The sequence below is a fragment of the Convolutriloba macropyga genome, chromosome 2 (assembly GCF_964194025.1).
Source record: "Convolutriloba macropyga chromosome 2, txConMacr16.3, whole genome shotgun sequence".
In the NCBI taxonomy this organism is placed as follows: Eukaryota; Metazoa; Xenacoelomorpha; order Acoela; family Convolutidae; genus Convolutriloba; species Convolutriloba macropyga.
The window spans coordinates 70258170-70273660 of NC_134469.1; the positions used below are offsets into that span (position 1 = coordinate 70258170).

The 15491-nt window shown below is 32.4% G+C and overlaps 1 protein-coding gene across 1 annotated transcript; it reads left to right on the forward strand.

The window, feature by feature from the left end:
- Nucleotides 1-1940: 1940 nt before the first annotated feature.
- LOC142335428 (uncharacterized) lies at nt 1941-12415 on the forward strand. The gene is made up of 4 exons (XM_075383909.1): nt 1941-2642; nt 7470-7643; nt 11253-11383; nt 12204-12415. The coding sequence occupies exons 1-4, from the start codon at nt 2468-2470 to the stop codon at nt 12258-12260; spliced, it is 537 nt and encodes a 178-aa protein (XP_075240024.1). The 5' UTR covers nt 1941-2467; the 3' UTR covers nt 12261-12415.
- The last annotated feature ends 3076 nt before the right edge of the window (nt 12416-15491 follow it).

Below are 15491 nucleotides of genomic sequence, written 5' to 3' on the forward strand. Positions count from 1 at the left end.
AAAAAATGACCAGTGCTCGATATCTCAGTGATACTTGCTGATATAAGTATGGTTTGATAATCTCTAAAAATATTTATCGCGTTACTTTGCTCTCAACAATTTTTAATCTTTTTCTCTGATAAAGCATATAAACAAACGATAATGTTCTTCAGTTTCTTCGTATAAGTAAACCAACATAACTGGTACTTTTCTACCCGAAATAAACGCAAAAATTTGATAAATTTGGTTTCAAGTTTTTGCTGCAGTTTTAAAAGTATCATCGCAAAGAATAATTTTGTTCTCTTTTTGTAAAAAATTAAGCAACTTCTTGGTTTCAAGTAGGCCAGTTCCTCGATTCTGATGACGACGACAATCTTGATTATAGAATTTTTCCCCTCGATTTCAGGAAATTAAACCGCCCTCTAAGTTTTTTGGTTCTAGGGGCAAAAATTCTTTTGGCTCTTTTATGAAAGCCACTCAGAATTGTATGAAACTCTGGATGAAATTAGTTAGAAATTTGCTTAAATTTATTGAAATATTTACCCTAAATAATATCAATTCTTTAAGGATCATTTTTATTGCACCTAGAATTTGTTGCCCAATTGTTTTTGGCAATATATTCATTGTCCGGGTTGTGGCAACGTTCGGATGTTGTTCAAATGTTTTTTTCTCAATGTTGCATGTCGACTTGTGCAACCGCTATTTACGCATCGACCATAAATAGCCGTTTTGATTTTTTTTCTTCTAACAAAATCAGTAGTCAAGAATTAGGTTAAATCCGCCGCGTCTTTTGGGTGGAACCATTTAAAGTTTATTATTTTTTATTCATTTTAGTCAGTTTCAGAAATAAATGATAGTGGACTGTCTGAAAACAAAATTTGTTTAACTCTTATCAAAATTTTTCAAGATTCTTCAATTTTTCGCCTGATAAGATATAACATATCTTTGAAGCAAGTTATGAAATCTTAATTCATAATGTCCGTTCAGCTTGACTGATATTTTCCGAATTATTCTTTATTCGTTTTATGATTACTGTTTGTCAAATTTTTTAAACATTGGAACACTTTTCATGGCTTTTGATTGATATTTTTATTGATCAACTTTTTGTAAAATTTTTCAAACAGCTTATTGTTAAAAATTAAGAAAGCGCATTCAGCGTTGACGCAAGCCATATATAACCACGAAAATCACTCTGAACAATTTGCGCTCAATTCCAATGCAGAGCCGGTACAAAATTGGAAGACTTGCAATTTTGTGGCCTGCAAATATTATTTGTATAAAATCGACCAAATTACGAATAACAACGCCAGTTTTTTTGAACTAGTATTGGCGATATTAGATTTTTGCATATCTTATTTGCGGGATATAGTAGATTTTATTATCTAGAATTTAGTATCTTAGAAAATTTGCATGCATAATTACAAATTGAATTTTGCCAGTATAATCCGCAAGTTGTGATTTCAAAGAGGGCTAGAACCATTTATTATTATCCCTTTGAAACTCTCGCTTACAAATAGTCAAAATTTTAAGTAATTAATATTCACAGTTTTCTGACGTACCTTCAGATGGGGTGTGATTAATGCTTACATTTATGGCTAATTCGACCTTTGTAATTTGGCAGCGATTGTGTCAACGGTCCCTTATTTTGAAGTTCAAACTGTAGAGTTTCCCATGAAAATACATGTAGTTATAAGCAGTTTGTCCTTCGAACAAACTGTTGACTTTATTCTTTTTTTAAACAAAGGAAAAAACATTACGCTAATCCCCTTTTCGTTAGCTAAAAAGACATTCATTTGTTGTTTTGGTAGCCAGTTTATAAATAACTATTAAACCTGTTTTCTTTGATCACAAAAATGTGGTAATTTTGAAGCTTTTTATCCAAAACAAACCAGAAAACTATTTTGTATTTGTTTTGCCTACGAGTATCCAAAACGCATGCATTGTTTGTTTGTTGTGGCTATATCAGTTATTGGTAAATAAAGCAACACCTGTTGGCTTTATTATCAAAATTTATTAGCCAATATTTGATGCAGAATGCTGTTTTGTTTAATGACCCTTAAATGACATCTTGGTAATAAGTCTCCCGTAATCTTTTGTCACACCTTATAATTTCGTTTTCTGTCGTCACTCTATCCATCCCTACAGTTCACTCACTTTCGTTTCCTGCTTGAAAAACGGTCGAATAAACGCAAAATTTCAGAAAAGCTGAATTCCGAAGCTTCATTTTGTGTAATTAGTCAATTTAGAGACCAGTTTTTCTGTGTTTTCATTGTTTCAACTCATTATTTCTATTCAGCGATTTTTAATCCAACATCACGGAAAGCAGGCAAAAAATAACAAGTTAATTCTAGAAATTCCTAACAAGTTCAAATTATTTGTGCTGTTCTTTGTCGAGTTTCCGAATAAGCAACATCACCAAGTTTCGAGGGAACCGAATTTCCATTCCTATCTACAGAAATTTCATTTTTGAGCTGAAGAAAGTGCTGAAATGTACGGAGAAGACGATGCGCGAAAATTGCTGCTAGTGAAGATTGGAGTGTTGGGTTGTGTATGTCTTGTGTTCTCTTTGTTGGTCCATGGCCCTTACTCAGTGGACACTACAACATTCCACTATGGCATTTGGAGGTACTGCATAGAGGCCACAGATAACTGCTCCCCTGTTGGTAAGATACACATCCCACAGGCCAACAAAAACGATTTAAAAAGACAGTCAAATTAATTGTTTTAAATACATTCACTCTCTTGCTTATGGAAACTTTCTGATCTAGTTTTCTTACATTTGAAAAACTCTTTGGCTCGATTGAAACTGATTTTCGTTAACCAATTTTTGTTGCCCTTCGGTCATCAAATTTGTGTCCCGCTAAAGCTCAGCAGCAAAAACTTGGATAGAGTCCAGAAGCAAGAATTTAGATCGAGCGCAAGTCGAGAGGACCATTAATTCAAACTAGAGTCTCTTCATGGGCTATTTGAGTCCAGAAAGGTCTTCTCATGTCACTTTACTGTAGAGCACAGTCTTTTCACAAGTCCTGGCTGAGTCCAGGGTTGCGCTGCGTGTAAAATACTTTCTGTTTTTTTTTATTTCTGCGCCTTTTTCTTTATTATTTTTTATTTTTTCCTATTTCTTTATGTTTGCGCCTTTTTAACACTTAACTTTAGTACTACAGCATGAGTAAATTGGTAGCATCTATTCAGTACATCTCAGTGTATACTGAAAACTAGATATAAGCCCCAAAATTTGAAATTTTTCGGAAATTATTGATCTCCGGGGTCGAAATCAAATGGTTATCTTGCAAGATTCTGGCAGATTCTGCCAGATTTGTGCAAGAATATGCATACTTCTGCAAGTTTTCTGTCAGAATAATGCAAGATTTTCATTTTTTTCAGAAACTCACAAGATAGCTGTTTTTCTGTCAGGATCTTACAAATAACCATTTGTTCTGCCAAAATCTTACAAGATAACCAATTTTCTGTCAGAATCTTACAACTAAAATATCGAGCTAAACCCTCTTCTCAAATCTTAAGCTATTAAACATTGAGTTTTTTACCTAGTTTTTTTTATCAGTGGCCAAGGTTTTTTTTAGAACTCATTGGTTTTAAACTTATTCCCTGTTTCTGTATATCACAGAGAAACGAGCAACATAATTAAATGTAAATAAGGTGTCTAGAAGTTTTCACTTTTCCAATATTACTTTTCCGCTTTTTAAAATTTTTAACGATGACGCGGTTTTTCCCTCAAAAAATGCAAGATAGGCATTTTTCCGGCAGATCTTGCAAGAAAACCGTTCGTTTGTCAGAATCTGGCATAAAAACCTTTTTCCCAGAATTCTGGCTAAATCTTGCAAGATAAACGTTTGGTCTCGACCCGGGCTCTGCTTCTCCAAATCAATAAATTTAATTCTATATTTTCTCCCGTAATTTGATTTTCTATAAAGAGTAAGTCCTTTTAATAGTTGCGCATATTGTGAGCGATACTGGTCCCGATGTTTTATTCAACTTGAAAATCTTAAAATTAGGAAATTTTTTAATTTTTTTTCTTTCGAGTGCACATTGAGTGCTCACAATAGTGCCTTACTTAGTATACTAATTGAATTAAAATCTTTCATTTTCTGATCTATGCGGAAAAAAGATCACTTCTTGACAACAACCAATCTGTAAGTATGACAGACATTTTGCTGGCGTAAAAAAGAATTGCATGCAGAGTTTATAGAAATCATACTGAGACTTTTAATGTTACAAATTTTTTATGTTTGATGGCATTCTTTTTCTGGCAATGGCATTTTTTTAGAGAATTCTGTTATTAGTGCATTTTGTAGGAACACTTTTTATTAGTTTAAGAGAATCAAGGGATTTTTATTTTCTATCCATCAATTGTTTCAGCAACGAATATAATATGTTAAAAACTGAATTTTCAGAGCATTGGTTTGTTTTTATTTCAAGTTATTGATAATCAAAAAGTGCTGCATCTAAGGTTTCCATAAAACTTGAAATTGAGTAAGAGAAAACAATGAATTTATTTTTCTTGTTCCAGAGGACTCTAGTCTCTGTCTAGTTGCAACAAGGAGGCTGGTAGTGTGCGATGGCACATAAGGTTCCGACGCCGATCATCCACAATTTTGTCATAATTATCTACCAAATGAGGAACAGGTTGAAAAACACAAAATTTCAAGTTTTTTTGATGAAAATAGTGTATGAACGAAAAGATAGACCCCTACGCAAATAAATCCGTGGAGTGGAAAATGATGCACTAGATTGATGTGATATAATAATATTAATAAAGTGAGTTAAGACGAACAGCAAAATCAAACAACAACATCAAACTTTAGATATATCAAAAACTTTATGTCCGTTTTAAAAAAACAAAACCTAACATCAAATTCAACATTGCGTCAGATAAAAGTGAGACTCAATAAAAAAATTTTAATCCAACAGAAAAGATATGGGAACAGTCCGTAAAAATTAACCAGACTTGGTAACAAATAGACAATAAGAAGAACAAAAATGCGATGTTTGAAAGAGTTTTTTTATTTTGGAAAACAATTGTTCTCAAAATCATGAAAGACATCAGCTATCTGCTAATATCAGAATATCGGCTCATCTATTTTTCCATGAAAAACCAATGAAACCTGTCATTATACAGGAATTTTCATACGACTAAACTGACAACGTAAAAACGACAAATAAGGACAAAATTCAAAAAATCAATTAAGTTCTTCAAGATAGTGGTGTCGAAACCGTAAAAATTCATAATCCACATCTTTTAAAATTTTGAGATGTTCAATTTTGCCTTTTGAAAAGCAATAATGTTATATGTGGTCAGTCAAAATTGTTATAATGTGATAAACAACAAAAACGTGAAATATGGGCTAAGGGCTAAAAATCAAAAACGAAAATGTAAAATCTATTATCATCAAAGCCAGAAAACCATAAATAAAGGCGTAAAACCGCAATAACTGTTGAAATTTAATTCTGTAGAAAGAAGAAGCGTTCTTCCCTTGCTGACACTAAGCTACAAGTTGACCAAATTAAGAAAAATAGAGGCAAAGTTCAATAAGCCATTATATATTTTAAAAACAAATATCTTCAAAAGTAAACACGACTACAAGCTTTCAAAAAAAAAGTAGATAGAGTATTTTGGATCTGCCCAGGAAACCATTTGGATCTCTCAGCGTTGAGTTTTGACTTGAAATGCGCTGTTCTTTATATAATATTAATAAAATCAACTTTTTTTTTTAAAAAGACCGACTGTTTACAATCCGATATCTATATGGTTTTTGGCAGCCAAATATTAGTCAAAAACTAGCGCTGCTATTGCTGTTAATCCACTAAAAAACATTTGTTGAACGTTATATAGATAAATTGTTAGTTAAAAAATAAAATTTAACAGCTGCGTTTTTTATAATCAACGAGTGAAGTTAGCAAGAAACGGCATAGTTTTAATTACAGAGCACTCTCAACGGAAATTGAAGTGGTAATAGCCCCCTTTCGAGCCTATAAAGATTTTATTACTGTTGTTTGGGGATATACTTCCGGTAAATTTAATCAAGTGGACTAAAGAAGCTTATTTCGTGCTGTTTTTGATGAAAAATGCTGAATTTTGTAAAATTCAGTCAGAAACTTTGAAAAAGTATAAATAAAAATAGTCGCCAAAATGTTTTTGTCCTTAAAAATAAAATCAAAAACATTATTTGTTAAAATTTTAACAAATTTCACCAAAATTGACAAAATTTTTGGCAAAAGTTTCAGTTTCGGCAAAAATGTGAATAAAAACATCGCAATTTAAACCTCGATAACTCCCTATAAAAACGAAAATAGGAAAAATCTTGTTTAATTCTATATTGTTCGCTGGACGAGCTTTCTAATGATACATGTCTGAACTCTCTACGATGAATATATCGATGGGCGGAAATTGTCTGAACAAAAAAAAACCATTTGAGTATATAGATCCTCCCCCCTCAAGAGGGGTCGGGTCAAAAAAGAGATAGAATAAATTATTATAAAAAAAGACAAACTTTTCAGAAAATTTTTCTTCAAGTTTATGATATGAGTGATTATTTGCGGTAATATCTACTTGGATTTTTTTTATCCACTGTTGTTATTGTTAAATAAATCTTTACAACTTTTTAGTCTTTTTAATCAGATTACAGATTACTCGATTTAGTCCTCAAAATTTATGGCACCACTCTCTGCTACTTCATTTTGTACCTTTTTTGACAGCTTTATAACTTTTCAATGGATTCCAAGTAACTAATTCAAGTCCATCAAACACGTGAGAGTTCAAATTAGATACTCAAAAACATTTTTCAGCTAACCCTCTTGCTTGAAAATTTTTTTTTCAGTTTCACATTTTTGGTTGCAAAGTTTAAAAAATTTTTTTGGTCTCAAATAATCAGTGACAAATACATCTTTTCTTTTGTAACTAATTCAAATACGAGGTTAATTAATTATAACTCCAAAAGAATTGAGATTTCGAATTCGATGTGTCGAGAGTTTAGCTTTTCATATTTGTGAATTGTCTTGCTTTTTTACCGATTAATTATTTGTATTATTAGGTACGAATCAACATGTAATCATAAAGTGGTCTGTCAACGGTGTTTTTGCGATTGCCATACAAGACATTTTATTTATCAGAGGTCATGTCACATGTTTTTCCAACTCGAATGCCATTAATCAAAATGCCCACTAAAAATTTCTGAAATTTTCTAGAGAGGAGGATTTGTTCTGACTCACGTTTTTTGGTATTATTAATCGTTGAATAGCATAGAGCAAGTATTCGTTCTTTTGTCTCCATAACCCACACTATTAAGCCCTTTTTTACATGCATTAAGATTCGTTTTCTGGAATTAAAGAGGTAAAATGAACTAAATGGTTCAGTTTATTTGGTTCACGCGCTGGCTCGTAACGTTAAATTGGCACGTGACTGAAATACCAATCGGTCAGATTGACAGTCAATAACAATTGTCGTGAAATCATTGCACATGATTGTGTTTTAGATGACGTCCTTCACAACAGGTGGCAGAGGGAACTCAACGGGGCCAGATTTTTCCTGATAGCGAGTCACGTGGTCTATATAGTCAGTCTGATCGTGACGATGGTGGCTCTAGTGGGCGCTGGTCTCAAGAGGAGACAAGCCAGCATTGCTCTTATGATCATTTCTTTTGCTGCATGTTAGTATTCAAATTTTCTCCTCTTTTGTTAGAAAACCAATAGCATTTGAATAGGGATGGGAGGTGATTATAACATACAATAGATTAAAATGTAGAATTTTTGAGGTATCAGCGCATTTTCTGAGCAAAAATAAGTATGAAGTGCGCTGAAATGAGCTGATTTTTTAAAAGAAATTCACTGAATGGGAAAAAGAGCTGAGTGAGTTGTATTAACTCCCCAAAATTCATCTATTTGCCGAGTATTTCCCAAAATTCAGCCCATTTTATGGGCTTTGCTATAAATTCAAAAAATGTCAGCACATGTTAGCCCTTTTCTCCCATCTTCGCTTTTCTCTCAAAATGCAGATAGGTTGTTCAGACTTTTGACCAAGAATTGATTGAACTCAAGGCTCAGGTGCAAAAGATCGAGTTTTGAACATGTAATTTGAATGAGCTGAAAGCGCCAAAACAGCTGCATTTGATTATAAGTATGAGGGTTATAATTGAGAATATGATCCCAAATAACTTTTTTCATTTTTATAGTATTTCAGGTAGTCAAAATACAATTTTTCTTTTGATTTAATTTATTTTTTAAAAATCTTGACAAACCTTTAGCCAAAATTTTATACGACATAGAGTAAAGTATTCGACTAGTGAAGTTCACATTTGAGGCTAAAATCTTCCATATAATCTAACATGATAATACACGACTTTAATTTTTTATTGAGTTTTGGTGCATAATTTTCAGTTTGAATCGAATTTTTAGCCATTCAAGATTTTTTTTTTAAGGTTCGTGGAGATTTCCACGTTTCAAACAAACAAACCATTGGAACTCCCAGTCATTTTTCGAGCTTTTTTCTCTTTATTTAGATGTAATTTCGACGAAATGTTCCAAACCAGTAAAAATGGTGCATCATTGATGCGTTCAACGATTTAAAGTATAAATTTTAGCATATTAATTTGCATTACAGCAAAGAATATCGTAGAGTTGTCCACATCCATTTAGATTTTTTGAGGAACATAAATCTCCATGAATTTTGCTTAAGTAATGATTATGCATTAGTGAAAATGGATTCAAGTGAATTTCACATGACATTTCATGACATTTCTTCTGCTCAATTGATCAAACGATAAATCTTTCTGTAAGAGTATACATTCAATTCTGATTATTCGTGGAATAACAAACACTCGTAATTAAAAATCTTGCAACTCTGCATAATTGTAATTTGGAAATAACGAAATCTTGTCATTCAAAACTCTAATACAGTTGAGTAGCTACAATATTAAACAAGAAAAAGTAAGGGTATTATGCCCTAAATTAGTTGTTTTTTCTTTTAAAGCTCTGAGATCAAACCTAAATTGGCTTCACATAGTTTTAGGGAGCGCAAATTTTTTATTCTGGCAAGAAGTATCTCATTATGGATTGTTGGACATTTTTACTGTACCAACTCTTTTGGAATTTTGTACGGGTCGTACTTACGACAATGAAATTGTAATAGTTTAGTTTAAAAAGTGTTTATTATTTAAAAACTTAATTTTCAATTTTCAAAATTAAACAAGAAATAGTTAGAGTATTATGCCTTTAAATAGTTGTTTTTCTTTTAAAGCTCTGAGATCGAACCTAAATTGGTTTCACATAATTTTAGGGAGCGCAATTTTTTTATTCTGGCCAGAAGTATCTCATTATGGACTGTTGGACATTTTTATTGTACTAACTCTTTTCTGGAGTTTATACGGGGCGTACTTACGACAATGAAATTGTAATAGTTTAGTTTAAAAAATGTTAATTTTTCAAAAGCTCTTAAAAGCAATTTTATCTGTTTCGAGTCAACGTTAAGTTTTCTACAAATTTATCTATTTCATATTAACTCCATTTTTTCAATGTGGAAATGTATATGCGAGGCAGGCTTTCTTTATTATTCAGTCAATTTTTCACAGTTTGTTTACGCAGAGTAATTTGTTTACGCATGAAAAACATCTTTTTGTAGCATTTAGAGCTTAATTTTTGTTTTTGTCGAAAAACTGTAAAATATACAGCATTTTAATAATCTGAAAGTCAGGAAATTGGAAAAAGAAACAAATTCAGGTTAGGGTTGGAAAATGAGTGGGGTTGAAAATGAAAATTTTGTAACTTCGCTATTAAGTTATTTCCATCGAAAAACGTGTTGGATATTACAAATTTGTAAAAAAAATAGATTACAAAATTGGCGAAAAGCAGGAATTCAAAAAGAACTACCTAACAAAAAATTAACTACCTCCAGTTTTTTTAGCCCCCCTGGTTCTTTTCTCTCTCTCTCTCTCTCTCTCCCTCATAACTGCTAAATTTTTTGTTGTAGCTTAATGAATTCTGAAAATAACCCAACTGGATTGAAAATTTTGGAAACACAAATTTATTAAACGGACAATAACTTTTCAGAAAAAAAAATGTATATTTAAAAAAAAAACTATTTCTGTTTTTAAAAAATCAAGTTAATTTTTAACATTATTTTATACCTTTTAGTTGTAACTTTGTTTTTTTTTCTATAAACAACGACTAAAACAAATTTGACATACGGTTTGTACTTTAGTGGCGCCACCAGACTCTTAGAGAGACTATTTTGAGAAAATTGCGCCTAAAACAAAGCATTCCGATTCCCAAAAAATTTTGGGCATTATTATAGGTCATTTGAAATGAAAAACTTTCTATTTTTTCGGTTAATCTTAACTTCGAACCGTAGAGTTAATATTGCAGAGTATCTACAAGCTTGAGATATTTGCTATACAAAAAGAAAATGTCACGTAGAAAAATGTATAAAACTTGAACTTTCAATTTTTTTCTTCAATTATTTACAGGAAAAAGAAAATAATGACTTTGAAAAACTTTTCTTTGCTTTCTCTTCTGATTCTGTGCATAATTTTAAGTATGCTAAGGATATAGTATATTTGATGAAAAAAAAACGACTTAAAATGAAAACTTCTGGCCAAAATGACCAAAAGTTCACATAAATTTCAATTTGATTGCATCTTTCAACGCGTAAGCCAATCGCAGCGTTTTATTTTGAAATATGCTGCCTTTTTTACTTCTCTGTTAAAAATTTTTAGGGGTTGATTACTTTTCTTTGACACCAACTTTCCCTGAAAAATTGTTTTTTTTTTCAAAAATTGATAATATATTTGGTTTTTGATTTGGTACCATTATCTCAAATCGACTGCTCCGAAATTTTAAGCTTTTAAGCTGAGTTTAAAAACAATTGTAGTCAAGGGTTCTCCGGAAATTTTTATCAAGTTCACCTGAACAATTAAAATGGAGATACAATCTTCAGCAAACAAAGAATTTTTTTGACTAATAGTAATTTTGAACAATATTCAAAGTATTCAAAACCGTAGTACCAATCAGTAGAAACTAGTAGCAGAATTCAGTAGTACAATTTTTCCAAGATAATCATTCCAAAATCTCTCTGGTTGAAGGAATTAGAACTCAAGATAAAACGTATGTAATAGAGTAATTAAATGGGCGTCAACCAGTTTCAATGACCAACCATGACAAGTTTATTTAGTTTTTTCCCTTTTCAAAAGTGGAAATTTTGATATTCAAAGATATATTTCATACTATATATTTCCAGCTACAACACCGCCTTTATTTTTTTTCAGTTGTGTTTCTTGTGATTGGTATGTCTTTGGTCACTGATGTCATATCCGAGACACTGGACACGACCAGTGACGCCAAAGTGAGCTGGTCTTTCGTCATACCCTGGATAGGCACTGCACTCGGATTTCTCCAGGTGCAAATTTCACCTCTGCCGCTGATTATGTTTGGGATACATTTTTGTCTATCATTATATTTCCTTATATTGAGCATATGTTTAGCCCTATTCCAGAAATTTTCGGTTTTAAATGTGAGGAATTCATCGGTATGTTTGGTTCGGTTAATCAAAAACGGCAAAAACCCGGGTTTCTTTTCTTTTTTCGGTATATTCAGTATTTTTGGTCTTCAAACTTACAAGATCATTTGCACTATGTTTAGGTTCAAAAGCAAAAAAGATTGTAGCAAAGAGTTGTTGTATGTCTCTCATCTCAGGATCAAGCCATTGATTAGAAGCGAATCAACTGATTCTCAATAAATGTTCAACAACTGTTCTAGATTTTGATAATACAGATTGATTCAAATTTTATTATTTGTTCTCCTAAATAGTAAAAGCAAAGCAAATTTTATATTTGAGTGAGTTGGCAACATTTTGTGATAAATAATCTAGAGAATTATTATTGAACTTACAGTTGTAAAATATCATAACTAAAACGACGTTAAAACTTGGTAACAGTGAAGAATGCAAGTAATTTCAACAGCATTTCAGCAAAATAGACCCATCTCTCCCCCGAAACATTATTATCATGCTGCACTTCAGCTGGACTCAAAACTTTACCGCCAGATTTTCCCTACTTTTGTCTGACTTTTGCCATAAAACAAAAAAAAACGATATAAAAATTTTGGGTCGTGCAAAAATCCTGTGGCAAAATAATGAGCCGAGCTAGGTGCGGCGGTAGAATATTGGCTCCGGACAATTTCCAGCTTAATCGGGTAAATTAACCTCCATTTGCTTGCAGATTCTGGAGTGTATGAGCGTGTGCTTGATGAAGAACACATCAGTAGAGGCTATGTGACCTACAGGACCAGTTCGTCTTCTCAAATTCGATTAAGAGAGAACTGTCACAAACAGAGTTTTGAGATCTAATGCACCAAACAGACCATTTATTTTTAGTTTATTGCATTATTAGTATGCATAATTTTATGAATAAATTGAATAATTTTCACAAAATTTTTACGCCATATGTCCTAAAAATGCAATCTTCTATTACGATGAAACGTCACCTACTGTCTTGCGAAAAAAACAGTTCTGCAGAAGTAAAAAAGGTCCAGCTTTTTTTAATAATAGTTATCATCACAAAAATTTCTTTTGCTGGAACAGTGAAACGAAATTTGATACACCTTGAAAGACATGTAACAGCTTGAATATCTTGAGAAAACTCTGTACCTGAACAAAAACTTGATAGCCTAAAATTCTCGCAAACTCTTTTTACGATCATTTTAAGATATATCAAGATATTTCAACGAATTATCATGGCAATCTTTTCCAATTTCTTGATTTTCACAAACGATTTAAGCAAACAAAGTTCTTAATCTGAGCGTACCTATACCTGTGCGTCATCTTGGTGCAGTTTTCAATTATTGCAGAAAATATAACGCAGCAGAAGTCACATCTACAGCTCAATCAAACTTCTAGCACGTTTGAAATGCTTTATTTTTGATACCGATGCAGAGATCTTGCAAGTACGTACATATACTGAAATGATTTCCCATGTATGGATGTTTTTTATCACAAAGCTATCCTGAGAGCATATTTTTCTTAAAATGATGAATCTATGATGTTTCTTGGAATACAAAGATATTTTTTGAGTATTTCGCCCGGCATTCGAAAAGCATTTAATCAAACTGCTATATAGAAGCAGAAAAAAAAACTCTTTAAATAAATTTGAACTCTGAAAAAACGCCATAATTTTTGGTAGAACTTAAATGCGGAAAAATTGTTAGCACAGTCATTTCCAGATCTTATATTACCAAACAAATTGCTCTATAAGTCAGCTGCTGACATGAAAATAACGAAACAAAAATGACCTCAACAAATCCAGAAAATTTCAGCTATTACGTTATTTTTGGGGTCCAAAAAATTCAATCAGTTGAAAACAAGCAGACTATTATGCCTATCAGAGGTATTACTGTGTTAAAAAAAATTAGGAGCGCTGTTTCACCCCGACTGTCTTTAGACTCAAGTCACTGCTGAGTAACAATGAGAAACTGAAGGCTGCTGAAACCTGGACAATCATTTCAAATCGGTTTTAATTAATACAACCTGCAAAAACAGACTAAATGCTAAACGTATCAAGACTGCCTATGTACAAAAATTGATCACGATGAATTTTTAATTATTTTCTTTCCTTTTGTAGACAAAAATGATGCCAAATATACCGCAATTATTATTTTGAAGGTTATATTTAACAATAAACTTCAATATTCAGCTAAAGTGAAGATACGACATTACGATGCAGAGGTGTACCCCAAATTTTCCGCCATGGTAAAATTGGCTTGAAAATTAGATACATACAATGAACGAAATTAGGAGACATCCTTTGTATCTTACTTTTCGCAAACGGGGTTCCGCCAACTTTGCGAAATAAAAGAACATTCGGTGCGAAAAGTAGGTAACAAATCTTGTAGCACGTTTCCGCTCAATTTAGGTATCTATTATTCGCGCGCATTTTGAGCATGCAATAAGCACTTTAATAAAGATTTAATTAAAGCTTTCAAAGCTGTAAAGTGCTTTAAATGCATGCAACCACAAAAAATGATTTTTTTCCGAAAAATCCCTCGCACATGAAAGGCTTTGTATATCAATGTGGGACTGGCCGAGTTTAATAAGTAGTAACAAATAGTACTAATAAGTAGCAATAAGTAGTAATAAGGTACTATAATTAGTTATAAAGTAGTAATAAAGTACTACTAATAGTAATAAGTTAGGCTTAATTAAATAAGTAGTAATTAAGTTAGGCTTAATTGCGGATTGTATGCGAAATCGAGCTACATTGCGTGCGAAAAATTGATACATAAATGTAGCGGATGCGTGATACAACTCGCGTGAAAAATAGGTTATTAAGTTTGTACTTGTATTTCGCGGCTAAAATTAGGACAGTTTTGCGAATACGGGATACGATCTTCCCCTCCATTTTGCCGGTTTCTGCTAAACTAGCTATTTTCCGTAATATTGTTCCATTTTCAATGTATTAACATAGTAAAAACGAACACGAGATACACGCATCGGGCATATCTGCCCGTGACGATTTGGGTATACCTCTGCATCGTAATTGAAAAATAGGCAATGTCCATTCAAATCATCCAGATCGTCCTTAGATTTGTCAAACGTATGGTTCCTGCTTTCACCTTACGTAATGCAAAGGCAAAAAATTTTGTAGATGAAACTCATAGCAGCTGCAATATTTCATTCCTAGCGAATCAGACTGATATCAAATTAATCAAATGAGTGTTGTTGTTTTGCGCTCATTTTTATTCGTAATTTGATAGTATTAAAAAGCGCAATCGTATTTGAAAGAAAAATTTAGCACCGGTTTAATTTCAACACAACAAAAAGCTAAAAAAAATTGTAACTCATTCATAAGAGGAACAGAAATAATGATGATATCAGAATGAAATAATCTGAAAAAAAGTAGCCTCCTATTTTATCAGTTGACACAGTTCTTCTCCTATTTTGTCCCTTTGCATTGAACAAATTCACACGGATACAGTATTTCAAAACCCTCTTCCGATACGTGAATCGCCTCTAAGGACTGCCGTAGGCTTTTCCTTATCAGACGAAGGATGTACATAGTACCTTATTCTGGCTTCCTGTTACGCTACAGGATGTGTTAACTTGGTGGAAAATTCTAATTACATATCATCGCTACTTTTCATTTTCCTTGTAAAATTAGTAGCCGTGATCGTTTTTTTACTACCAAGATAGAAATTTTGGGTCTTTCCCCTCATAAACCTCCCCCATCTTACTGGCTAGATAGCCTGTAGAGCTCTCACCGTTATAATAATCAAACAATAAGGGGGGCTATAATTTCGTGGAGAGAAAGCTATAGTGTCAAAAACCTGAATTTTTTTTAAAAAGTCAGTATTGCTGAAAGCTGTCACTGTGCAGACAAAGGTTTGTGTAATATTAAGTTCAAATCACAAATTAATCCAAATTTGATTACTAATAACTCTACGTATGTTCATTCTGTCGAGTTTGCAATTCTTAAAAACGATCTAAATATAACAACCACTTTAAGGCATGGCTG